Source organism: Saccopteryx leptura, chromosome 13 (genome assembly GCF_036850995.1).
Source record: "Saccopteryx leptura isolate mSacLep1 chromosome 13, mSacLep1_pri_phased_curated, whole genome shotgun sequence".
In the NCBI taxonomy this organism is placed as follows: domain Eukaryota; kingdom Metazoa; phylum Chordata; class Mammalia; order Chiroptera; family Emballonuridae; genus Saccopteryx; species Saccopteryx leptura.
In genome coordinates, this window is record NC_089515.1 from 44,239,646 (window position 1) to 44,267,380 (window position 27,735).

Consider the following 27,735-nt stretch of genomic DNA (forward strand, 5'->3'; position numbering starts at 1 on the left):
ATGCTCTCAAAAAAAATTAAATGAAGATAAAGTGTTAATTACATGAACAGTCCACAATATCCCAACAAAGGCTTCAAACTTTTTTTTTTTTTTTTTTCATTTTTCTGAAGCTGGAAACAGGGAGAGACAGTCAGACAGACTCCCGCATGCGCCCGACCGGGATCCACCCGGCATGCCCACTAGGGGCGACGCTCTGCCCACCAGGGGGCGATGCTCTGCCCATCCTGGGCGTCGCCATGTTGTGACCAGAGCCACTCTAGCACCTGAGGCAGAGGCCACAGAGCCATCCCCAGCGCCCGGGCCATCTTTGCTCCAATGGAGCCTTGGCTGCGGGAGGAGAAGAGAGAGACAGAGAGGAAAGCGCGGCGGAGGGGTGGAGAAGCAAATGGGCGCTTCTCCTGTGTGCCCTGGCCGGGAATCGAACCCGGGTCCTCCGCACGCTAGGCCAACGCTCTACCACTGAGCCAACCGGCCAGGGCAAACTTTTTTTACTATCATCTATAAACACATACACAAACATTTTATATCCTGACTCAGTTTATACAGCTTTAATTGAAATAAGTTTCATGAAGTAATATGTATCCCTGTTGTGTGAGATGCACTCTGATATTTCCTTCTCTAGTCTATTTTTTTAAATGCTGCTTTCACTGAATGATTTATGACCCACTAATGAATCCCAACACAGTATAGAAACACTGTGTAAACCTTTCTTAGGAACTTTCAAAAAGTGAGATTTTAGCCTGACCAGGCGGTGGCGCAGTGGATAGAGCATTGGACTGGGATGCAGAGGACCCAGATTCGAGACCCTGAGGTCGCCATATTGAGCGCGGGCTCATCTGGTTTGAGCAGAAAGCTCACCAGCTTGAACCCAAGGTTGCTGGCTCCAGCAAGGGGTTACTCAGTCTGCTGAAGGCCCACGGTCAAGGCACATATGAGAAAGCAATCAATGAACAACTAAGGTGTTGCAACGCGCAATGAAAAAAACTAATGATTGATGCTTCTCATCTTTCTCTGTTCCTGTCTGTCTGTCCCTGTCTATCCCTCTCTCTCTCTCTGAAAAAAAAAAAAGTGAGATTTTATCAGACTGTCTTAATTACTAATTACATAAGAATCTCCTTAGAACAGACCATACCTTTCAGGGAACCTACTTAATGTGGCCAGGCCTATACTCAAAGAAATCCAAAGCAGAGAAACTAGAGAAAACACAAAAGAACAGGGAAATTGATAGAAAGAATGGCCTAACTCTGTAAGAAGAGCTAATGAACAAAGAAAAACAACCAGCAATTGGAACCAAACCTTCTGGGATGACAGCCTAGATCAGTGGTCGGCGAACTCATTAGTCAACAGAGCCAAATATCAACAGTACAACGATTGAAATTTCTTTTGAAAGCCAAATTTTTAAAACTTAAACTATATAGGTAGGTACATTCCTTACACTGGGGAACAATTTTGATTTTTCATTTTCTGTTGCATGAGGTTTTAGAACTGTTGCTATATATTTCTGCATCACTGATTCCAAATCTGAAATCCGTTTTTTGGTGTATGCTCTAGTTTTTATGCAATTTTAATTTCTTTTTGTTACAGTTAATGGCATGCATTGGTTTTAAATTGGAGTTAAAGGGCAACGACTCTTGGATTGAACATAACCACAAAGCAATTAATGTTTTACAAACATCACTTCTACATAATTGTAGTTGTTTTTAAATGTAAAAAATTATTATCTGATAAAAACACCCTCTTATTTTGTTTTAAGATTGAATCATGGCTTCTTCGAGTAGGCGTAAATGTAAGAATAGTCCTGACTCCTTTTGTTATATATGTGGCTGTTACACACTTCAATGTCAAAGGGGCAATATTTCATCATTTGTGACACGTACATATATTGCCTATTTCCAAGTTCCCCTTGACGATCAAGACAAGAATTGGGCTCCTCATATCGTGTGTCATAATTGTGAGGAAATGCTTCGTGACTGGACAAAAGGAAAACGCAAAGGAATGCCTTTGGTATTCCCATGGTTTGGCGTGAACCTAAGGACCACAGCAGTGACTGTTATTTCTGTCTGATCCATACAAAGGGCATCAGCAAGAAAAAACGGCTTATGATCACATATCCTAATATTCCTTCAGCAATACGACCTATCCCACACTCTGAGACACTGCCGGTTCCAGTTTTCAATGGTTTTATTTCTTCTAAGGACGAAGAAAGTGAACATGGTGATCAAGTGTATTTTGATAAGATGCATGAGAAAATGGTTGTAGAATCTGAAGGGTCTTCTTCTGATGCCAAACAGTCAACCCCTCAGCAGTTTAGCCAACCCGAATTGAATGACTCAGTAAGAGATTTGGGCCTATCAAAGAAAGCAGCTGAATTATTAGTCTCCGGAGGCTTCAAGGAAAGAATGTACTTCACCGGTCAGCTAAAGTATCCCATTTCAGGAAGCGTGAACAAATTTTTGTGGACTTTTTCTCTGAAGACAAACACTTTGTTTACTGTCATGATATCAGGAGTCTTCTCAGCCAGCTAGGTATTACCACTTACAGTCCAACAGAATGGTAGCTATTTCTTGCCAGCTCTAAACGGAGTCTGAAATGTATTCTCCTACACAACGGTAATGTTTATGCAGCGGTTCCAATTGGTCGTTCACCTCATCTGCGAGAAGATTATAATGACATAAAAACTGTCCTTGACTTTCTGAAGTATGAGGAGCATAACTGGATCATTTATGTGGATCTAAAAGTGATAAATTTTCTGCTAGGACAACAGAGAGTTTTCACGAAGTATCCTTGTTTTCTGTGTTTGTGGGACAGCTGAGCTTGGGAGAAACACTGGACACAGAAATGTGAAGCTCTGGAAGTAGGGTGCAAAATATTGTGAATGAGCCTATAGTTAATCGAGACAGGCTCATTTTTCCCCCACTTCACATCAAACTTGGCTTAATGAAGCAGTTTGTTCAGGCTTTTTTTTTTTATTGTTCTTGGCATTTTTTACTTTTTACTTTTTTTTTTTATTCATTTTAGAGAGGAGAGAGAGAGAGAGAGAGACAGAGAGAGGAGAGAGAGACAGGGGGGAGGAGCTGGAAGCATCAACTCCCATATGTGCCTTGACCAGGCAAGCCCAGGGTTTCGAACCGGCAACCTCAGCATTTCCAGGTCGACGCTTTATCCACTGCGCCACCACAGGTCAGGCTGTTCAGGCTTTGAATATAGAAAATGAATGCTTTCAACATATTATTTCTGCTTCTCCTGCCTTGTCTTTCCAGAAGATGAAAGCAGGTGCATTAGATGGACCTCAAATTCGAACCCTCATAGTGACGGAGAATTTGCCAGGAAGATGAATAAGGAGGAGAAAGCAGCATGGCAGTCTTTTGTGGCAGTTACAAAGAACTTTCTTGGCAACAAAAAACAGAAAACTATGAACTTCTGGTTCAAAGGATGCTGTTGGCTTTCCGCGACATTGGATGTAACATGAGCGTTAAGATTCACTTCCTGAACAGTCACCTTGATAAGTTTCCTGAAAATCTTGGAGCAGTTAGTGATGAGCAGACTACTGCTGGAGCATCAAATGAGATTGTCCTCAACAAGAACACAAACGCAAGAGCTACAAACACAAATTTTTGCCTGAATAGAATTTAAATAAGTTTTGCACAAATTTTATGATTAAAATAAGTGTTTTAATATGTTCTATTTTGAAATTGTAGACAAATTTTGATGCAATCATATATTTTAGTGTATTTACTGCTTTATATAAATTAATATATTTTCACTAGGATGATGCCCAAGAAGACATTCTACTTCATTATGTTAAACTAAATGTTGAAAATTTTACAATAAGATCAAAACCTAAAATCTTGAATTGCAAAAAAAACTAGCTTACAGAGAAAAACTAATGTCAGATTTGAGATCAGCACACTCAAATTAGGTAAGAACAACTGTTTTTGTGGATGCAAAAAAATTTTGCTCCCCAGTGTTATCGAGGTAGCGCCTGCACGTGGTATTTTGTGGAAGAGCCACACTCAAGCCGCATGTGACTCATGAGCTGCAGTTTGCTGACCAGGGGCCTATATCATTTATCCTTTGTCAAGTGAATTTGTTCCTTTTAAATGCACCACTTCAGCCTGACCAGACAATGGTGCAGTGGGTAGAACATTGGACTGGGATACAAAGGTCCCAGGTTCGAAACCCCAAGGTCACCAGCTTGAATGTGAGCTCATCTGGTTTGAGCACAGGCTCACCAGCTTGAGTGGAGGGTTGCTAGCTTGACAGTGGGATTACAGATATGAACCCATGGTCGCTTCAGTGTAAAGGTCACTGGCTTGAGCAAGGGGTCACTTACTCTGCTGTAGACCTCCTCCGTCAAGGCACATATGAGAAAGCAATCAATAAACAACTAAGGTGGTAACGAAAAATTAATGCTTCTCATCTCTCTCCTTTCCTGTCTGTCTGTCCCTATCTGTCCCTCTCTCTGTCTCTCTCACGGTCTCTGTCACAAAAATAAATAAATAAATGTAGCACTTTAAATGAAAACATATGTCCAAACAACAATTTATAGCCAAGTATTCATTGCATTATTATTCATAATAGCCAAGAAGTAGAAATCACCAAAATGTCTATCAGTTGATGGATAAAAACGTGGTATGGAGTATTATTTAGCCACAAAAAGGAAAAAAGTGTTTATACATGCTACAACATAAATGAACCTTGAAAACATGCTAAGTGAAAAAGCTAGTCACAAAAAACTACATATTGTATAATTACATCTATATGTAATACCCAGAATGGGCAATCCATAGAGTCAGAAAACAGATCATTGGTTGTCTAGGACTAGGGAGCTAGAGGAAAACAAGAGTGGCTGCTAATGAATTGCTTTCGGGGATGATGAAATGTTCTAAAATTCACCATGGTGATGGTTGCACAACTCTGATTACACTAAAAGAAAATGGGTAAATTGTATGATATAAATTATAGCTCAGTAAAGTCATCATATATATACAGTGTGTCCGTAAAGTTATGGTGCACTTTTGACCAGTCACAGGAAAGCAATAAAAGATGATAGAAATGTGAAATCTGCACCAAATAAAAGGAAAACCCTCCCAGTTTCTGTAGGATGATGTGGCAGCATGTGCACATGTGCAGATGATGACGTAACACCGTGTATACAGCAGAGCAGCCCACGGCCATGCCAGTCGAGATGTGGACGGTACAGAGGAAAGTTCAGTGTGTTCTGTGGCTCACTAAATTCAAATCCGTGACCAAAGTGCAATGTGAATATTGGCACGTTTATAACGAAGCACCACCACATAGGAATAACATTACTCGGTGGGATAAGCAGTTGAAGGAAACCGGCAGTTTGGTGGAGAAACCCCGTTCTGGTAGGCCATCAGTCAGTGACGAGTCTGTAGAGGCTATACAGGATAGCTACCTAAGGAGCCCTAAAAAATCTGTGCATGAGCCCACATCGAACTGCACTGAATAGGTATGAAACTGGGAGAGTTTTCCTTTTATTTGGTGCAGATTTCACATTTCTATCGTCTTTTGTTGCTTTCCTATGACCGATCAAAAGTGCACCATGACTTTACGGACACACTGTATATATATTTTGTATTTTTCCGAAGTTAGAAGCGGGGAGGCAGTCAGACAGACTCCTGCATGTCCCTGACTGGGATCCACCTGGCATGCCCACCAGGGGGCGGTGCTCTGCCCATCTCGGGCATTGCTCCATTGCTGCCAGAGTCATTCTAGAGCCTGAGATGGATACCATGGAGCCGTCCTCAGTGTCCAGGCCAACTTTGCTCCAGTGCAGCCATGGCTGCAGGAGGAGAAGAGAGAGATAGAAAGGAAGTAGAGGGGGAAGGGTGGAGAAGCAGATGGGCGCTTCTCCTGTGTGTCCTGACCGGGAATCAAACCCGGGACTTCTACATGCCGGGTCAACGCTCTACTGCTGAGCCAACCCGCCAGGGCCTAAAGCCATTATAATTTTTTTTTAATTTATTGATTTTAGGGGGGGGGGAGAGAAAGAGAGAGAGAGAGAGAGAGAGAGAGGAGGAGGAGCAGGAAGCATCAACTCCCATATGTGCCTTGACCGGGCAAGCCCAAGGTTTCGAACTGGCAACCTCAGTGTTCCAGGTCAATGCCTTATCCCACTGCGCCACCACAGGTCAGGCACCATTATAATTTTTAAATGCAGTATCTCTGTTCACAACACTCCAGTGCCTCTCCACCTCTCCATCTCACTCAAAGTGGAAGCCAAACTCCTCACAGTAACCAACCACACCCTAAACTTTCTAGCTCTCCAGACCTCTCTGACCACCTACTCCTCTCCTTCCTCATGTTTCATTCCATCCCAGCCACATTGGCCTCTTTATATCTCCCTACATGCCAGAAACACTCCTGCCTCAGGGCATTATAATTGCTGAACCCCCATCTGGGACGTTCCATCTTTGCTCACATGTCACTTTCCCAGTAAGGACTTTCCAAGCACTCTTTTAAAAACTGCAAGCCATTGCCCTGGCCGGTTGGCTCAGCGGTAGAGCGTCGGCCTAGCGTGCGGAGGACCTGGGTTCGATTCCCGGCCAGGGCACATAGGAGAAGCGCCCATTTGCTTCTCCACCCCTCCGCCGCGCTTTCCTCTCTGTCTCTCTCTTCCCCTCCCACAGCCAAGGCTCCATTGGAGCAAAGATGGCCCGGGCGCTGGGGATGGCTCTGTGGCCTCTGCCTCAGGCGCTAGAGTGCCTCTGGTCGCAATATGGCGACGCCCAGGATGGGCAGAGCATCGCCCCCTGGTGGGCAGAGCGTCGCCCCTGGTGGGCGTGCCGGGTGGATCCCGGTCGGGCGCATGCGGGAGTCTGTCTGACTGTCTCTCCCTGTTTCCAGCTTCAGAAAAATGATAAAAAAAAAAAAAAAAAAAAAAAAAACAAACTGCAAGCCATTTATCCTGATTCCCACCACTGGCGTGTCTTATTCCACTTCTCGTCTAGAGCACTTATCACCTTATATTATTTACTTCATTGACATACTGCCCCATCTCTCCCAACAAGAATGAAAGCCCTATGATGTTTGTTGGTTTTATTATTGCTATATAGCCTTAAAACACAGAACAGTAAGAGGCATTGAGTAGGCATTAATTAAATACTAATGAACGAAGCCCATGCTAAAGAATCTTTGTTCACCATGTTCCTTTCCTTTCAACCTCTACATACACAGTCTACCAACTCAAAAGTCATCTTCATGAAAATTATTCTGACATCCCCAGCTGACAGAGATTTTCATCTGAATTCCCAGACTTACTCCACATTCTTTAACTCTAAAAAGTGAGAGAAAGCAGGATACAGTGGAAAGAGTATAGAGAGGCACTGAACTCAACCAAATCACTGTGACCTTGAGAAGTCATTTAACTTCTTTGAGTGTTGGTATTCTTATCATAAATATGAAGGGTAGGTATGTACCCAACAGAAATGAAAATATATTTTCCACAGAAAGACCTATATACAAATGTTCAAAGCAGCTTTATTCATAATATCCCACAATTGAAATCAACCCAAATACCCATCAACAGAAGAGATAATCAAAATGACATATATCCATAGAATTGAAAGGAATAAACTGATACACATACAAAAAAAAGGATAAATATCAGATTTATGCTCAGAAGAAGAAATTGGACACAAAAGAACACATATGGAATGATTCCATCTGTACGAAATTTAGAACAAGCAAAAACTAATCCTAGGTGAAAAATAACCAAGTAGGGTTGCCTTGGTTGAAGGGGATGGACTGAGAATGAATAACAAGGGGACTTTGTGGGAGATGAGAATGTTCTAAATTGGGATTATGGTAGCGGTTTACAACTGTATACAAAGTTGCAGATACTTACCAAACTGTCCACTTAAAAAGTGGGTGCAGCCTGACCAGGTGGTGGCACAGTGGATAGGGCGGAGGACTGGGATGCGGAGGACCCAGGCTCGAGACCCTGAGGTCGTCAGATTGAGCGTGGGCTCATCTGGCTTGAGCAAAAAGCTCACCAGCTTGGACCCAAGGTCGCTGGCTTGAGCAAGGGGTTACTCAGTCTGCTGAAGGCCCACGGTCAAGGCACATAGGAGAAAGCAATCAATGAACAACTAAGGTGTCAAAACAAAAAACTGATGATTGATGCTTCTCCTCTCTCTCCGTTCCTATCTGTCTGTTCCTATCTATCCCTCTCTCTGACTCTATCTCTGTCCTTGTATTAAAAAAAAAAGTGGGTGCACTTTTGTAGTAAATTATACTTCAGTAAAAATAATTCAAAGAAAAGAGAACATAGTTTAGGGAGGAAAACTAAGGTTATCCCTAATTTATAAACTTGTTAGAAGGATTTATATGAGAAACATATACTGTATACTGAAATAAGCATGCCACAGTGAGAGAGTACACAATGATGTAGGATTGAATCCCAATTTAGCCAATCATTGCAGTTACTAGTTATAGAGCCTTGGGCAAATGTTTTAATCCCTCAGAACTGCAATTTTCTCTTCTGTAAAGAAAATAACATCTACTTTACATAGTTAAATGGTAGCATACTAGAGTATCATCCAGTTAATATAATATCTGACATAGGAGGCACCCAAATAATTTTTCTATAATATATAAAACCTGGCACAGAGTAGATGCTCTATAAGGTTATCCATTTTCCTTGTACGAGTTTTCTTCTCTACTACATTTTAAGAGCCTGAAGGACAGGGTCAATATCTAAATGATGTTCTCTTTTACCTACTTAAAACAGTAAGTGTCTTACAAATGGTAGACACTCAACAAAGATTTTGAAAGGAAGGAAGTTGAATGGCTTGTTGATCAAGAGGGGTTAACAAGCAAAATACAGAATTTTTAGGATAGTGAAAGTACTCTGTGTAATACTATAATGGTGACACTCTAGGACAATCATTTTTAAAGTCTACGTTTAAAACACTAAACCCTTTAGACCATAATCATCAAAGTTATTTATAAATGCATTTGTATAGTAACATTGGTTATGCTTCCACGAATAATCCAGCAGGTAAACTGACCTAAACCACCAAGTGGTTAATTGCAGCAAATAAATCGCAGCTTGCCTGACCAGGCGGTGGCGCAGCGGATAGAGCGTTGGACTGGGACACAGAAGACTCAGGTTTGAAACCCCGAGGTCGCCAGCTTGAGCACGGGCTCATCTGGTTTGAGCACAGCTCACCAACTTGAACCCAAGTCACTGGCTTGAGCAAGGGGTCACTCGGTCTGCTAAAGCCCCCCCCTCCTCAGGGCACATATGAGAAAGCAATCAATGAACAACTAAGGTGCCGCAACAAAGACTGATGCTTCTTATCTCTCTCCCTTCCTATCTGTCTGTCCCTCTCTCTCTGAGGGCTTACTATGTGCCAGGAGCAGTTCTAAATGCTTAGCAAACACCTCATGTACTTACTACCAACAAATTTATGAAGTGGAAAATATTTACCCTATTTTACAGATGAGAAAACCAAACCCCAGAAAAATTAATCTGCCAAAGGGCAGGTAAGAAAACTGAAACTGAAACTCAAATCAGTCTTTCTTTTTATTTTCTTCTTCTTTTCCAAGTGAGAGGAGGGGAGATAGAGAGACAGACTGCCACGTGCATCCCCTGGCATCCACCCAGCAACCCCCATCTGAGGCCAATGCTCTGCCCATCTGGGACTATGCTGTCAAAGGAGCTATTTTTAGCACCTGAGGCTGAAGACTTCAAGGAACCATCCTCAGCACCTGGTACCAATGACCTTAAACCATCCCAGCCATGGCTGCAGGAGAGGAAGGTGAAGGGGGAGGAAGAGAGAGAGAAGGAGGGAGGGAGGGAGAGAGAGAGAGAGGGAAAGAGAGAGAGAGGAAGGAAAAGGGAGAAGGGTGAAACAGATGATCACTTCTCCTGTGACTGGGAATCAAACGGGGGACAGCCAAACACAGGTGGATGTTCTACCTCTGAGCCAAGGGGCCAGGGCTCAGTCTGCTTTCAAAACCGTCATATCTCCTTCCAAAAGACAACTTTCCAAATCATTAAAAATTGGCTGTAGGATTAGGCAAATACTGATTCCTTATTGGGTATTTATAATTCAGACCATTTTAATATGTGGCATAAACCAATAGGCACCCAACACATTTTTAGGGAAAGTCAGAGTTAACAGAAAAAAAAATACAAGGGTCAGAGCACGAATATTAAACCACAAGGGAGGCCCCGGCCAGTTGGCTCAGTGGCAGAGCGTCGGCCTGGAGTGTAGGAGTCCCGGGTTCAATTCCCGGCCAGGGCACACAGGAGAAGCGCCCATCTGCTTCTCCACCCCTCCCCCTCTCCTTCCTCTGTCTCTCTCTTCCCCTCCCGCAGCCAAGGCTCCATTGGAGCAAAGTTGGCCCCGGGGCTGAGGATGGCTCTGTGGCCTCTGCCTCAGGCGCTAGAATGGCTCTGATTGCAACAGAGGGACGCCCCAGATGGGCAGAGTATCGCCCCCTGGTGGGCGTGCTGGGTGGATCCCGGTCTGGCGCATGCAGGAGTCTGTCTAACTGCCTCCGTTTCCAACTTCAGAAAAATACTAAAAGCCTGACCTGTGGTGGCGCAGTGGATAAAGTGTCGACCTGGAAATGCTGAGGTCGACGGTTCGAAACCCTGAGCTTGCCTGGTCAAGGCACATATGGGAGTTGATGCTTCCCCCTTCTCTCTTTCTGTCTCTCCCTCTCCTCTCTAAAATGAATAAATAAATTAATTAATTAAAAAAAAAAAGAAAAACACACAAAAAAAAACCCTAAACCACAGGGGATAATAGACTGCCAACCTTAGGTATGAAAGCGTACTCCCAGATCTATCATGTACTAGTAGGTGACCTGGGACAAGTAACAATCTCCTTCAGTCTCAGTTTTCCCATTCATAACATGAGCATAACGCCCATCCTATCCTTCTACCTGGGACTGTTTACGAGCATGAAATAATGTTAGAGAAAACATGTAAACTGTAACAAACAAAAATAGTGTCAAGGAATTAGTCTTCACTAAGATGACTCTACTGAACAGCTATTTTCACGGAGAATAAGCACGAAGGAGGAATGCAGTCCACCGGCTACAAGAAGCTGCTCTGAGACAGCGCCCGCATCTCAGCGGAGCCGGTCAACAGCAGGTGCTGCTCCAGGACCAGGCTTCTGCCTGCTTTCTCACAACACGGCGGGGAAAGGCGTCAACAAGGCGCTAAAAAGGGGACACCAACAGAGAGGCGAGACGCTGGTTCGTCTCCTTACCCCTCCGGGCCTCCGTCCCCGCTTCCCCGGCATAGCGTTCAAAAAGCGCGGAAAACCCGCAGCCAAGGAGCAGACGGCGGCCATCACCTGTCAACTAAGGACTAGCACGGTGGCTCCTCCTGATCCCCCTGGCAGTGTGGACACCCAGCAGCTCCCCCCTCGGCCCACACACCCATGCCGCCCCGCCCACCTCGCCCACAGTGGACACCCGGGCCCTCCCGAGCGACTGCTCCCCACCCCCAGCCGCGCTCCCGGCCCTCTCCGCCCCTACACCCAGGTGAGGAGAGGGGGTGGGGTGGGAGGGCGTACCCCGCCGTCACTGCGTCCCCGTGGCCCCGCGAGGCACTCCGCCGGCAGGCGTCCCCGCCCAGGCCCGCCCGGTCTGCCAGGCGCGCGCCCCTCGCGGACACTCACCCCGGCCGCCCTGAGCGGAGCCGAGCGTCCCGCCGGGAAAGGGGCGGAACTGTGGACAGCGGACCACGTGACCCGCGCTCTGGCCGCCCGCGCGCAGGCGCAGCCCGCTCCCCGCAAACGAGCCGCGGAAGCGGAGGCCTGTGAGGCTGCCTGTAAAGAGCGGTTTCCTACCTGAGCTGCCCTCGCACCGCTGTATCTGGCCAAGCAGCCCGCTCTTTCGTAATCCGTTCCTTCCCTTTGCCTCTCTTATCCCTACGTTGAGTCCCACAGAGGTCGGACCTGTAAACGCGCTTCAGAACGCAGGCGGGACTTCTCCATGAAATACTATTCGGACCCTCGTGTGAGCCAGGCTTGTATGGCTGAGTAGGTATCCGACAAAACACGGATTAAAGAATTTATACGTAAATCACAGTTCTGAACAAAATAGTGAAGAGACTCAATGCAGACCTTAATTGTCATCTTTATCCAGCTGGAGAACTCACTCTTCATCCTTTTCTCTCCTTTGTCACCCACACAGGTGGGAAGTCACAGTAAACACTGTCAGCCTTGTGAAGACTGTCAACCAAGGGACCTGTCGCCAACGCTATGCCAACAGGAGTTCCCAGTTTAGGGTGAGGTGTCTTCGTTGATGAGGCAGCCCACCTCTAGCCTGGTAATCGCAGACTTCAAAGGAATCTGAAAGTGAGCTTGCTACTATGTATACTAGTTGAGGCAGAGGTGAAGAAAGCTTATGTAGACTATAGTGCCTGCCCCCACCCTGATTGGTCCGTTTCTATAAAACTGGTTCCTAATTGGTCAGAAAGGAGTCGCCCCGATCATGGAGATACAAGTGAGTAAATGTGTAAATCTCAGTTCTTTTTGGTTAAATTTGATCCTAGGCGTTCTCTTATAAGGGTCCACTCAGTAAGCCAGGAGCACAGTGCTGGAGGTTTGGCAGACCAGTCTGTGGCTCTTCACTAATATGCACCCTACCTGAGGCACCTCTGCAAACAATGGCTGCTAACCTCTGGTTATGAGTTTGAGCCCAATTAACGACCAGGGGTCCTTTTTGGCAGGTATGTTCTTTTCAGAGTCAACAAGACAGAACCAGCCTTATCAGGCGGTGGTGCAGTGGATAGAACATCAGCCTGGGATGCTGAGGACCCAGGTTCAAAACACCAAGGTCACCAGCTTGAGCATGGGATCATAGATATAATGCCATGGTCACTGGCTTGAAGCCCAAGGTCATACTGGCTTGAGCAAGGGGTCACTGGCTCTGCTGTAGCCCCCCAGTTCAAGGCACATATGAGAGAGCAATCAATGAACAACTAAGGTGCCACAACTATGAGTTGATGTTTCTCATCTCTCTCACTTCCTGTCTCTCTCTCTCTCTCTCTCTCTCTCTCTCTCTCTCACACACACACACACACACACACACACACACACAAAGACAGAACCATATTGTTGGCTCTTTCAGTTCCTCTCCCCTTACCTTTTTAGGAAAATTGCTCTTTCTTTGATTTATTTAACAAATGCTTATTGGGCACCTACTACACTTTCTGGATGCTTGAAGTTAGTAAATAAACTAGGCTAAAAATTCCTGCCCTTTTTGGAGCAGGGTGGAGACAGATAATAAATAGTGACTATAATAAGCTACATGATAAGGTGATAAGTACTACGATAAACAAAATGAGTAGGATCCCAAGGATAGAGTGGGGACTATACTGTGATTTCATATAAGGTCATAAGGGCCTTATTCTCTTATCAGTTTCCCCTCTTTCCTCTTCTTTTCATTCCCATAATGACTTAGACAACCTCAAATCACCTAACCTGTGGTGACACAGTGAATAAAGCATCAACCTGGAACACTGAGATTGCTAGTTTGAAACCCTGGGCTTGCCTGATCAAGACACATATGGGAATTAATGCTTCCTGCTCCTACCCCTGTCTCTCTCTCTTTCTCTTCTCACTAAAATTAATAAAGTCTTTTTTTTTAAAAATTAAACAACCTCAAGTCCCTCCCATCTTGAAATTTCCCACCCAACCTACCAAACTCCACTTCAACCTCTGCTTTCTTTCTCTTTTCCATCTGCCCTTCACCAGCTACATTTCTCCAATTATCTAAACAAATATATCTCCAATTCCTCATCTGCTATTCATGTCTAGTAACTTATATAATTGCACTTGAGTTTCTGCTCCACCACCACATGGAAACCATTCTTTCCAAAATTGCTAGGAATCTCCCCAGTGCAGATCCTGTGGACATCATCATTATAACCTCCGTCAATTTCTCTGAATTGGTTGACACACCTTCCTTCTGGAAACTCTCTTTCCTTGCCTTCCATTTTCACTCTCTTGATCTAACTTCTCCATCTCCAATCACTCCCTTCCCATCTCTTTTGAAGTTGCCTCTTATTTCACCTATCACTTAAATGTTGCTATCCCTCAGAGAGAGGTGCACTCGACACTCTGTCTCTCTCTGGGTGATTGCTTCCTTTTACATAACATTAGATAGCATCTTTGTGCTCTGGATTTCCCAATATATATCTCCAGCCCTGATTCTGCTCTTAGCTCAAAATCCAAATGGTTATCTCCACTTAGACCTCTCAAAATCAATAGGACAAAAATAAAAAAACACTCATTATCTTTCATATATACATAGAAAACAATTTATTGATATATAATTTACATATTACACAACTCACCCACGTAAAGTGTAAACTTTAATGATTTGTAGTGCATTCATAGAGTTATGCAACTATCACTAGAATCAATTTCTGAGCATTTTCATCACCCTAGAAAGAAACACCTTCCTCAATAGTCACTTGCCCATTTCTCCTCTACCATAAGCAACGACTAGTTTACTCTCTATATATATATAGTTGCCTATTCTGGACATATTATGTAGAGAGAATCATGCAATACGTAATACAGGCATACCTCAGAAATATTGTTAGTCCAGTTCCAGACCACCATAACAAATTTCATGTAAAATATTACACTAATAATTTTTATACAGATTGCATGTTGAAATGCTAGTGTTTTGGACATGCTGAGTTAGTAAAATATATCATTAAAAAAGTGATTTTTCACCTGGCCTGTGGTCACACAGAGGATAAACCATCAACCTGGAATGCTAAGGTTGTCAGTTTGAAGCCCTGGGCTTGCCTGGTCAAAGCGCATACGACATATAAGACAAACAATCAAGGCCCTGGCCGGTTGGCTCAGCGGTAGAGCGTCGGCCTGGCGTGCAGGAGTCCCGGGTTCAATTCCCGGCCAGGGCACACAGGAGAAGCGCCCATCTGCTTCTCCACCCCTCCCCTTCTCCTTCCTCTCTGTCTCTCTCTTCCCCTCCCGCAGCCAAGGCTCCATTGGAGCAAAGATGGCCCGGGTGCAGGGGATGGCTCCTTGGCCTCTGCCCCAGGCGCTAGAGTGGCTCTGGTCGTGGCAGAGCGATGCCCCAGAGGGGCAGAGCATCGCCCCCTGGTGGGCAGAGCATCGCCCCTGGTGGGCGTGCCGGATGGATCCCGGTCCGGCGCATACGGGAGTCTGTCTGACTGTCTCTCCCCGTTTCCAGCTTCAGAAAAATACAAAAAAAAAAAAAAAAGATAGCCTGACCTGTGGTGGCACAGTGGATAAAGCGTCACTGGTGGTCTGGAACTGGAAATGCTGAGGTCGCCGGTTCAAAACCCTGGGCTTGCCTGGTCAAGGCACATATGGGAGTTGATGCTTCCTGCTCCTCCCCCCTTCTCTCTCTCTTCTCTCTCTCTCTCTCCTTTCTAAAATGAATAAAAAAATAAAATAAAATAAACTGATATTTCTTTGTCTGAAGCAATGTTATATGGAATACCATGATGGTATATAAGATATTTAAGGTCTACGGATGATGACAGGGTCTGAGGCATGGTGGGCGAGGGTACTGAATGAATGTTGCCACCATCAAATGTTGCTTATGTTTTTGAACAACACTTGTTACCATAAAGATGAGATTTGGTTAAAGAAAAGCGTGTACAAAACAAGTAATGCATTTATACTGGGTACTAGAAAGCAAACAAAATAAATAAAAAGAGTAAATTATTGGAAATAATTTCTCAAATGAATCTTTCGCCAACCAAAAGAGGTGTCAAAATACCATATTTAAGGTCCTGTATAGATCATAACCATAGATAACATACATCAACTGAGCTACCAGTTCAATGCTTCTGATTCTGAAGCGCCCTGTTTGTTTTCCCCAAGTGGTCATCCAGCTCGTTTCTGGAAACATAAGACAACAGGAAATTCAACCTAAAGCCACTCTAATAGCTGAAAGTCCTCCCTTGTGTTAAATGGAATTTCTTCTCACTGTAATTTACACCCTTGAAACTAATTTCACATCTTGAACTCTTTCATATTTCAGTGTTGATAAAGTTTCTACAAACACACCCAACCTTCCATATAGAAAATGAGCCCTGCCCAGCTAGCTCAGTTCGTTAGAGCATTGTCCCAAAGCGCAGAGGTTGCTGGTTTGATCTCCGGTCAGATCACATACAGAAACAGATCAATGTTCCTGTCTCTCTCTCTCCCTCTTCCTCTCTTGCTAAAATCAATAAATAAACATTTGGCTCTGGCCAGTTGGCTCAGTAGATAGAATGTAGGCCCAGTGTATGAACGTCCCAGGTTCAATTCCTGGCCAGGGCACACAGGATAAGCGACCATCTGCTTCTCCACCCTCTCCCTCTCCCTTCTCTTTCACTCTCTTTCTTCTCCTCCCAGAGCCATGGCTTAATTGGTTCTAGCACATAGGCCTCGGGAGCTGAGGATGGCTCTGTGGAGCCTCTACCTCAGGCACTAAAAATAGCTCAGTTGCAAGCATAGGCAGCCCAAGAAGGGCAGATCATCGGCCCCAGATTGGGGGTTGCTGGGTGGATCCTGGTCAGAGCACATGCGGGAGTCTATCTCTCTATCTCCCCTCCTCTCACTTGGAAAAGAAAAATAATTACTTCTTTCCTACTTTGGAGAAGGAATTAGGTACATTTGGAAGAAGTCTTAAGTAAAACAACATGAGATGGATATTGGTTTCCATGTGATTTATTGAGAATGCACTTAGAAGACACAGTATAAGGGAGGGAAGGAAATAGGATAAGAAAGGAACTAAGCAAAAATGGAGTTCCAGGTGAAATCTAGCCTCCACCTACTTCTACAAGAAGCTGTGGTGTACAAAGTACACTATACAGCCTGTCTTGACTTGAAACAAGGGAGTAGAATTTTTGTACCCTTGCCCCAAGCCATTATTGGTCATGGTCCATGAAATAGAGAGTTGGTATAACCCTAGGAATCTCCAGCCCCAGAGGCTTCAATAAATAAACATTAAAAAAATTTTTTTAGCCCTGGCCGGTTGGCTCAGTGGTAGAGCATCGGCCTGGCGTGCAGAAGTCCCAGGCTCGATTCCCGGCCAGAGCACACAGGAGAAGCGCCCATCTGCTTCTCCACCCCTCCCCCTCTCCTTCCTCTCTGTCTCTCTCTTCCCCTCCCGCAGCCAGGGCTCCATTGGAGCAGGGTTGGCCCGGGCGCTGAGGATGGCTCTATGGCCTCTGCCTCCGGCACTGGAATGGCTCTGGTTGCAGCAGAGCGAAGCCCCAGATGGGCAGAGCATCGCCCCCTGGTGGGCATGCCGGGTGGATCCTGGTTGGGCACATGCGGGAGTCTATCTGACTGCCTCCCTGTTTCCAACTTCAGAAAAATAAAAATTTTTAAAAAAATTTTTAATAAGGGATCCCAAAAGATCTACAGGACCACCAGCAGTATCTACCAAGGTTCACCTCTTGCACAATTCAGATCCATGTGCTTTTCATGTCAAGTTCACTCCATCCGGCCACAGCTTCTCCAGGATTCTGAACAATTACAATTTCTGGCAAAAAAAAATTAGAGAGGAGGATTAGGGAACTATGTGAAATGAGTTACAGCCCCTGCTGCTGCAGCTGTACCCAAAACTATCCCTGATAATTGTCATCTCTCTCCTCTACCTCCGAATCTAGATTCCCCTCACTCTCAGAGAGTACTTCCTCTGGTCCAGATGTTTTGTCTGGTTAGGTGACCTAGATCCTCATGTTTGAGAAGCCTGAACATCTGGTTACCATGCCCTTAGTAGGTTGTGGTTGCTGAATTTTTCCATTGACAGTAAAAATTGGCCATGGGCGTAGCAAGAGATTTTTTTGGTGGATCACCCAAGTGCCAAACATCTCTCTGTCTGCTTCCATTGTGTTGCAGTTGCTCAACCTCCTCATAATTATCCAGGTCAGTTTCAACCACAACATGATAACTTCTTTCCACCAGCACAAAAATCCAAAGTGGCAAGGTGTCAGTCATTAAGTTCAATGGGATTCTTTGTTCCCACTGGAAGTATCCTCTTTCTGGAAACTGGGATCTACAGAACCACAGGACCTAAAGTTGTGGGGACAGTATGAACAAGTTCTTCAAATGGGTTTCTAAGAGTGATGGTGAGTGGGATAACTTCTACTTCTGCCCTTTGGTTCTCAGACCCACATATTGTACTGGCTGTGGACACAACACCATATAATAACTGTTGGTTTAAGAATAAAAAAAGAAGCCTGAACCATGGTTGTACAGTGGATAAAGCATTGATCTGGGAGCTGAGGTGGCTGGTTCGAAACCCTCTGCTTGTCTGGTCAAAGCACATATTGAGAAGCAATTAGTACAAATTGATGCTTCTCGCCCCTCCCCACCTTCTTTCTCTCTCTGTCTCTCTATCTCTCTCTCTCTCTCCTATCTAAAATCAATCTTTAAAAAAAGAATAAAGATATCCACCTTCACAAAAGGTGACTGTCATCATAGTCAAATGTTCATTCTTTTCTTTTTTTTTTTTACAGGGACAGAGAGAGAGTCAGAGAGAAAGATAGATAGGGACAGAGAGACAGGAACGGAGAGAGATGAGAAGCATCAGTCATCAGTTTTTTGTTGCAACACCTTAGTTGTTCATTGATTGCTTTCTCATATGTGGGTTGACCGCGGGCCTTCATCAGACTGAGTAACCCCTTGCTCGAGCCAGCGACCTTGGGTCCAAGCTGGTGAGCTTTTTGCTCAAGCCAAATGAGCCTGTGCTCAAGCTGGCGACCTCAAGGTCTTGAACTTGGGTCCTCCTCATCCCAGTCTGATGCTCTATCCACTGCACCACCATCTGGTCAGGCTCAAATATTCATTCTTTATCAATGTACAAGCACATATCTGCAGATATTTTTCAAATGGTTAGAGTTTAACCCTATTTTCAAATAAAATTCTATGCTACAGAGAATTCTCTGCTACTGTGACTCTCACTGACACTTGCTAGGGTAAATATGTGGGTAATTATAAGTAAATATTGATTTATGAAATAATAATATCTTATAGAGTTTATTGTACAGAAAGAATTATAATACATGACAACAATAGCAGTAAGGCATGTGGTGGGTGGTAAAGTTAATTAAAGGATTCCAAGATCCTTGCACTAGTCAGGAGATGATAAAAGTCCTAAGTTATATTACAGACATATTCACAAATCAATGCACATTATAATCTCTTCAATACTAAAAGAATAAAAGAATGCATAATTACCAAGCTAATGGAGAAAAATACAGTAATAAAAATAAAAGTAATCAATTTTTAAAAGACAGAAAAAGAAAGAAAAGGAGACACAGAATGTATCAGACAAGCCTGACTAGGTGGTAGCAAAGTGGACAGAGTATCAGACTGGGATGCAGAGGACCCAAGTTCGAAACCCCAAGGTCGCCGGTGAGCTCAGGGTCGCTGGTTTGAGCCTGGGATCATAGACATGACCCCATAGTCGTTGGCTTGAGCCTAAGGTCGTTGGCTTGAGCAAGGGGTCACTCACTCTGCTGTCGCCCCCTGGTCAAGGCACATATAAGAGCAATCAATGAACAACTAAGGTGCCGCAATAAACACTTGATGCTTCTCATCTCTCTCTCTCTCTTTTCCTGTCTGTCCCTCTGTGTGTGTCTCTCTGTCTCTGTCACAAAAATTAAAAAAAAAAAAAAAAAGAATGTATCAGACAGATAGGAAAGAAACCATAAGATGATGGGTTTAAAATCAAATCTCTCAGTCACTATATAGAATAAAAATGAAATAACTATCCCAATTAGAATATAAACATTTTAAGACTAAATGTCAAATTCAACTATATGCTGCTCACAATAAATACACTTTAAATATAAAAATGCATTAGCCCTGGCTGGTTGGCTCAGTGGTAGAGCGTCAGCCTGGCGTGCAGAAGTCCCAGGTTCGATTCCCAGCCAGGGCACACAGGAGAGGCGCCCATCTGCTTCTCCATCCCTCCCCCTCTCCTTCCTCTCTGTCTCTCTCTTCCCCTCCCACAGCCAGGGCTCCATTGGAGCAAAGATGGCCCGGGCACTGAGGATGGCTCCGTGGCCTCTGCCTCAGGCGCTAGAATGACTCTGATTGCAGCAGAGCGATGCCCCAAGATGGGCAGAGCATCGCCCCCTGGTGGGCATGCCAGGTGGATCCCAGTAGGGCGCATGCGGGAGTCTGCCTGACTGCCTCCCCGTTTCCAACTTCTGAAAAATACAAAAAAAAACAAAAAACCCTACTGTAGTCATGCTACCATCAGACGAGACAGTTTTTACAACAAAGGGTTTAGCTAAAGGTAAAGATAGCATTTTACTATAATGTTAAAAATCTCAATTTACTCAGTGTTAAAAATCACAAATTTGTATGTCCTTAATACATAGCCTCAAAATATATGACAAAAATTAACAAAACTTAAAGTAGAGAAATAGTAGAAGATTATGAAACATCTCTCAGTAATTGATAGAACAAACAGGCAGTACAGATATAAAAGATCCACACTGCACAGTGAACAAATGTTACCTAATTTACGTATATAGAAAACCACAATCTACAACTTCAGAATACAGTTCCCCCACACAACCCAATGCACATGGATGGGAACCCTAGAAAAAGTCATGGGTAGCAGACATCTAAGATCTGGGCTCTCTAATAAAGTGTAGAACAGATACAATCACATCTGTATGTTTTTATTCCTATTCCACTCCTCTATTGAGTGAATGCCAGGTGATTGTTCAGCCAGAGCAGGGGTCCCCAAACTTTTTACACAGGGGCCAGTTCACTGTCCCTCAGACCGTTGGAGGGCCGGACTATAAAAAAAACTAAGAACAAATCCCTATGCACACTGCACATATCTTATTTTAAAGTAAAAAAAAACAAAACGGGGCCTGACCTGTGGTGGCGCAGTGGATAAAGCGCTGACCTGGAATGCTGAGGTTACCGGTACGATTCAAAACTCTGGGCTTGCCCGGAGCTTCCTGCTCCTCCCCCCTTCTCTCTGTCTCTCTCTCTCTCTCTCTCTCCTCTAAAATGATTAAATAAATAAAAATAATTTTTTTTTTAAAGGGAACAAATATAATATTTAAAATAAAGAACAAGTAAATGTAAATCAACAAACTGACTAGTATTTCAATGGGAACTATGGGCCTGCTTTTGGCTAATGAGATGGTTGATGTCCGGTTCCATATTTGTCACTGCTAGGTGTAACAAGTGATATGATGCGCTTCCGGAGCCGTGACGCATGCGGCCCGTCACCGGAAGTAGTACTGTACGTGAGCAAGGCTGTGCTTTGCGGCGTGGTGACATACAGTGCTCCTCTCACTGACCACCAATGAAAGAGGTGCCCCTTCCGGAAGTGCAGCGGGGCTGGATAAATGGCCTCAGGGGGCTGCATGGCCCGCCAGCAGTAGTTTGGGGACCCCTGAGCCAGAGCATGTGTGATGCCTCTCATTTTGGTGTTTATAGGTCTAATGTGAGAATAGAGACCAGGAGTCATATTTTGGAGGAAACTCCAAGGTCTAGCTTCTTAAACTCAATTCCCCTATAAATAGAGTACATGGGCCTGACCTGTGGTGGCACAGTGGATAAAGCGTCGACCTGGAATGCTGAGGTCGCTGGTTCAAAACCCTGGGCTATGACAAAAGAGGATGGCGGCGGAAACAAAACAAAACAAAAAAAAACCCTGGGCTTGCCTGGTCAAGGCACATATGGGAGTTGATGCTTCCTGCTCCTCCCCCTGTTCTCTATCTCTCCCTCTCTCTCTAATAAAAAAGAATAAATAAAAAATCTAAAAAAGTGGCCCTGGCCGGTTGGCTCAGCGGTGGAGCGTCGGCCTGGCGTGTGGGGGACCCGGGTTCGAATCCCGGCCAGGGCACATAGGAGGGGCGCCCATTTGCTTCTCCACCCCCCCACCTTCCTCTCTGTCTCTCTCTTCCCCTCCCGCAGCCAAGGCTCCATTGGAGCAAGGATGGCCCAGGCGCTGGGGATGGCTCCTTGGCCTCTGCCCCAGGTGCTGGAGTGGCTCTGGTCGAGCGGCAGAGCGGGGCAGAGCGTTGCCCCCTGGTGGGCAGAGCATTGCCCCTGGTGGGCCTGCCGGGTGGATCCCGGTCGGGCGCATGCGGGAGTCTGTCTGACTGTCTCTCCCCGTTTCCAGCTTCAGAAAAATACAAAAAAAAAAAAAAATCTAAAAAAGTAAATAAATTTAAAAAAATAGAGTACATGTTCGCAGAGGTGAGATGAATGCAAGTGAAGCAGCATTTGTGGTGGGAGGTGGAGACATTCAACCAGGGAGATGAGGAAAAGCATATCAGGCAAAAGTGAACTGATACAGAGAAACTCCTGAGGTGGAATATGGATATTTGTTCAGGATTTTAGGGTGTCTCCCAACCTTATAGGTCATTCTCAGCTACGTTCCTCTGCTTTCTTGAGCTATTTGATTGATATAACTAGTTTCCTTTCTGTCTTATCTTTGCATAAGGCACATCTGCCTTAAAATATATATACAATACATACAGAAAACTCTGGCATGTTAAACACCAATGTTAACAGTTATTTGTAAGAATGGGATCATTGACTGTTTTTTTTCTTTTTGCTCACTTGCATACAATGATTTTTCTAAAAAAAAAAAAACAAAGAAGCATCATGCATTACTTTTGTAACTTCTTTGTCTTTGCACTACATTATACTACAAACCTTTAAAAAAAAGAAAGAGCCTGACCAAGCAGTGGTGCAGTGGATGGAGCATCGGACTGAGACACAGAGGACCCAGGTTTGAAACCCCTAGGTCGCCGGCTTGAGCACAGGCTCATCTGGTTTGAGCACAGCTCACCAGCTTGAACCCAAGGCCACTGGCTTAAGCAAGGGGTCACTCGGTCTGCTGTAGGCCCCCCCCCCCAAGGCACATGTGAGAATGCAATCAATAAACAACTAAGGTGCCGCAACGAAGAATTGATGCTTCTCATCTCTCTCTCTCCCTCCCTCTCTCTCTCTCTCTCTCTCTCTCTCTCTCCCCCCCCCCCCCCGTTCCTGTCTGTCTGTCCCTATCTGTCCCTCTCTGTCACAAAAGAAAAAAAAAAAACAGCCCTGAGTCTGACCTGTGGTGGCACAGTGGATAAAGCATCAACCTGGAACGCTGAAGTCACAGGTTTGAAACCTTGGGCTTGCCTGGTCAACACACATATGGAAGTTTATGCTTCCCACTCCTCTCCCTACTTCTCTCTCTCTCCCCTCTCTAAAATGAGTACATAAAATCTTTTTAAGAAGTAAATAAAACACTAAAACAAAAACAGCCTCGGCTAGATTGTTCAGTTTGTTAGAGCGTCATCCAGATATGCAGAGGTTGCCAGTTCAATCCTCAGGCTGGGCACATACAGCAATGAATCCATGTTCCTCTCTCTCTCTCTCTCTCTCTCTCCCTCCCTCCCTCCCTTCCTCTCTCTCTAAAAATCAATAAATAAATTAAAACAAATAAACAAAGAAAACAAAAACAAAGGCCAAATCATTCACAATTCCCTGAGCACCATCTTGTGATGAAGTTGTAGACAGCAAATGCGCTTTCTCTTTGTCAGGTGTATTTTAAATAAAAAGATGTAAGGCTTGAAGCAATGGTGTGACTATAAAGCAATCCTGAGTTTTCTTCCCACAAACACTCCAAAACTTGTACATTCAGGAAGTATTTTCTTTCAAAGAAGTCAGTCTGCTCATTATTAGTTCTGGGTTTTCTCTCATAAAAGTATCTTTAGAGACAGTTTAGTAATGCCAAAAGAACATCAATTTCATCTACTGCATAAGAAACTCTTGCTTAGTCTAGAGTCTCACTCCTCTTTTTCCTGCGTATCTCATTGTCTTCTTTAGCAAAGTTTTATCCCTTCCTTCTTTGTGTTCTTTATTTTTACTGCTACTGTGTTTGAGTAAGACTTCAAGGACCTATTGTTGAGTACCTGGGGGAAAGAGTGTGGGAAAGAATTCTGAGGCTTAATAAAGCCTAGGACTTGGGGAGGGTTCCTGGGAAGAGGTTAGACAGTTTGAGTGTGAGGCCCAAAGGTAAGGTGACATAATTTCCACCCCATTCCGGAATACTTTTAAGTGTGAAAGGAGACGTGATTAATAATTATGCCAGGTCAACGAGGATGAATGGTCACTCTAATGACACAGGGTGCAAGTCAAAGTGGTACTCTGACTACTATCTGTTCACTTAGACTGCCTTTAGGACCAGAGATGGTTGTAACTGGCCTAGGGCCATAAATGTGAATTGCCGGATGTAGAGGATGGCTTCTATTTGAGAATGGAGCTATCATTACATTTGATCATTGGAACAGATCCATGTTAGTTTAGGGAAATCTCATCTGGTAAGAATCAGTTAAGTTAAATTTCTTGAAATTACTTCTAATACGTTATTACAATTCAGTGACTTTGGATAGTCCTTAGAAATGAAAATATTTCCTAGGTATTATAACATACTCACCTACCTACATATTTTCTGTCACCTTCTAATATTCCACTATCACCCTGGAATTTTTACATTTTCTCTCCTCAAAAGATTAATAGAAGATTAAACCAACAAAATCCCTCAAATTGTATATTTAGTCTAAATTGTTCCTTCATTCACTGCCCTATAATCATCTGTTCTATTGTCTTATGTCTCCCAAATTTGGAAAAGTTACAAATTCATTGAGTTTGTTGACTTTTTCACTTAGTTTATTGTGCCAAATATTAATAATTTCCAGGTAAATCAGACTATAAGTGCCCACACCATGTATGTTAAGTAAGTAATGTTTTTTAAGAACTGATTGATTGATTTCATAGAAAGAGCAAGGGAGAGAAGTAGAGACAGGCAGACAGAAACATCAATCTGTTTCTGTATGTGCCCTGACCAGGGATCCAACCAGCAACCTTTGCATATGGGACCACAAGCTAACCAACTGAGCTAGCCAGTCAGGACTTGCTTTGTTTTCTAAACCACTGTTGATTGTAACACACATTTTACCAACCTCGAAATGTAAGATATCTATAAATTCCCTCTTTTAATAATTTCAAAGCTCTTCTATGACTTATGGTATGTACCTCTAAAAGAATGCCAGTATAGCAGAATTCACTCATTCCACAAAAATTTATTGAGTTTCTACTATTAGTAGAGGCAGTAGAGGCACTGGTAAAATTTAGGCAAAAATCATACAGTTCCTGACCTCAAGGCTCCCTAGTTCTTGTAATAATGTCAACAAATAGTCATAGTAGACTGTGCTCACTGCTATGACAGAGGAACGTACAATGAACACACAAAGAGACAAGAGATCAACAATTTTGGTGACAGGGATTTGGAAAAGGTATCTTTTAGGACAGGGGTCGGGAACCTTTTTGGCTGAGAGAGCCATAAACGCCACATATTTTAAAATGTAATTCTGGCCTGACCTGTGGTGGCGCAATGGATAAAGTGTCGACCTGTAATGCTGAGGTCCCCGGTTCAAAACCCTGGGCTTGCCTGGTCAAGGCACATATGGGAGTTGATGCTTCCTGCTTCTCCCCCACTTCTCTCTCTATCTCTCTCTCTGTCTCTCTTCTCTAAAATGAATAAATAAAAAAAAAATAAAATGTAATTCCGTGAGAGCCATACAATGACCATGTACATTACGCATTATCCAATAAAAATTTGGTGTTGTCCCGGAGGACAGCTGTGATTGGCTCCAGCCACTTGCAACCATGAACATGAGCAGAAGGAAATGAATGGATTGTAATACATGAGAATGTTTTATATATTTAACGTTATTATTATTTTTTATTAAAGATTTGTCTGCGAGCCAGATGCAGCCATCAAAAGAGCCACATCTGGCTCGCGAGCCATAGGTTCCCGACCCCTGTTTTAGGAGATACTTGTGCTGAGTCTGGAAGGTCGAGTAGGAATTTTCTAGAGGGAAAAAAGAAAAATAAGAAGTTTTTAGTCCCTTCTATGGATCAGACACTTTACATAGAAGATTTACTATACTCCTCACACAAAAGTTATCATATATGTTTTGTTTTGTTTTTTACAGAGACAAGAGAGAGAGTCAGAGAGAGGGATAGATAGGAGATAGGGACAGACAGGAATGGAGAGAGATGAGAAGCATCAATTATCAGTTTTTCGTTGCAACACCTTAGTTGTTTATTGATTGCTTTCTCACATGTGCCTTGACCCGGGGGCTACAGCAGACCGAGTAACCCCTTGCTGGAGCCAGCGACCTTAGGTCCAAGCTGGTGAGCTGTGCTCAAACCAGATGAGCCTGCGCTCAAGCTGGCGACCTCGAGGTCTCAAATCTGGGTCCTTCGCATCCCAGTCCTACACTCTATCCACTGCGCCACCGCCTGGTCAGGCCAGACAGGTTTTTATTATTCCATTTTATAGAGTTAAAAAAAATTAAGTCACTTATTCAAAGTTATATAGCAGGTGAGCTACGAAGACTGAAGATCCAAACTTGACGTGTTTGCGTCTTTTCATGGCACTATACTACTTCCCAGCAGGGCGGAGGGCATATAACCAATACCTGTAAATCAGTGGTTCCCAATTCCCGGGCCGCGGACCGGTACCGGTCCGTGGGCCATTTGGTACCGGTCCACAGAGAAAGAATAACTAACTTACATTATTTCTGTTTTATTTATATTTAAGTCTGAACGATGTTTTATTTTTAAAAGATGACCAGATTCCCTCTGTTACATCCGTCTAAGACTCACTCTTGACGCTTGTCTCGGTCACGTGGTACATTTATCAGTCCCACCCTAAAGGCTGGTCCGTGAAAATATTTTCTGACATTAAACCGGTCCGTGGCCCAAAAAAGATTGGGGACCACTGCTGTAAATGCTGTATGATGCCATCTATATAAAGTTCAAGAACAGCCTGGCCTGTGGGGGCATAGAGGATGAGTGTGGAACTGGAATGCTGAGGTCCTGGGTTCGAAACCCTGGGCTTGCCAGGCCGAAACACATACTACAAGCAACCGATAAACAATTAAAGTGAAGCAACTATGAGTTGATACTTTTGGCTCCCATCACCTCTCTCCTCTCTCTGAAAAATCAATTAAAAATAATTTTTAAATACAGTTCAAGAACAGGCAAAACATCTTCTACAGGTAAAGGTTTTCCTAGGACTCGCTAAGCAAGCTATTCCTTCTGTGCAGTCCTTTTTTGCTTTTCTACCCACATGGATGTGAAGCTGACATTATCAAACATTTTATCACACATGCTAGTTACTTGTCTAAATGCACTATATTAATTTAATCTTCACAATAACTCTTTAAGGTGGTCTTGTTCCTATGCCCATTTTATAAGTGAGCAAACAGGTTTAGAAGGGCCAAAAAGAACTACCGGTAAGTCACAAAATTGAGCATCCGATACAAATACGCCTCTTTAGTACCTGCGTTTGTTTCTCCCGCTCTAGTAAAATAAATCAGTAGTGATACACTGAAGACTGGGAAATAGGTACTGTCCGTTGGTTCGCCAGGGCATCTTTTTCTAACTACTGTACTGTGTTCACCCAAATAAATATCTTGCCTGTCTCACTGATGAAAACCGGGACACACACGTAGAGTGAACCAGAATACCTGGCAGGAACCCGATGAGTTAGACAAGTTCTCCGCTCCCGCAGCCCCGCCCCCTAGCCACAGCCCACCCCCGGCGTCGTTTGGACCAATCAGCGGTACGGCCTGGCGCCCCACCTTTCCACCGGGGTTATATAATCTTGGTCCGGCGCGCCGCACTGCGCAGTCGTGGC

General features: G+C 44.1%; 2 protein-coding genes across 5 annotated transcripts in view; one reads left to right on the plus strand and one right to left on the minus strand.

Annotated features, from left to right (window-relative positions):
- Positions 1-11,728, minus strand: part of SCAPER (S-phase cyclin A associated protein in the ER) — a 312,151-nt gene extending 300,423 nt beyond the window's left edge. For 3 of the 4 annotated variants that reach the window (XM_066354624.1, XM_066354623.1, XM_066354621.1), the window contains exon 1: positions 11,562-11,693. The gene's annotated coding sequence lies outside the window, so the exon portion shown is untranslated. Of the gene's footprint in view, positions 1-11,561 lie in introns of all 4 variants that reach the window. The other variant, XM_066354622.1, reaches the window with a different exon arrangement.
- On the plus strand, positions 9,675-11,841 carry LOC136384447 (cuticle collagen 7-like). The gene is made up of 2 exons (XM_066354606.1): positions 9,675-9,788; positions 11,032-11,841. The coding sequence occupies exons 1-2, from the start codon at positions 9,675-9,677 to the stop codon at positions 11,839-11,841; spliced, it is 924 nt and encodes a 307-aa protein (XP_066210703.1).
- Positions 11,842-27,735: the final 15,894 nt, after the last annotated feature.

Excerpts from the sequence above, each read along its gene's own strand:
- LOC136384447 (XM_066354606.1), top strand. The coding sequence starts at position 9,675 with ATGCTGTCAAAGGAGCTATTTTTAGCACCTGAGGCTGAAGACTTCAAG. Across the intron at positions 9,789-11,031 it reads CATGGCTGCAGGAGAGGAAG|CTATTTTCACGGAGAATAAG; the intron begins GTGAAGGGGGAG and ends TCTACTGAACAG.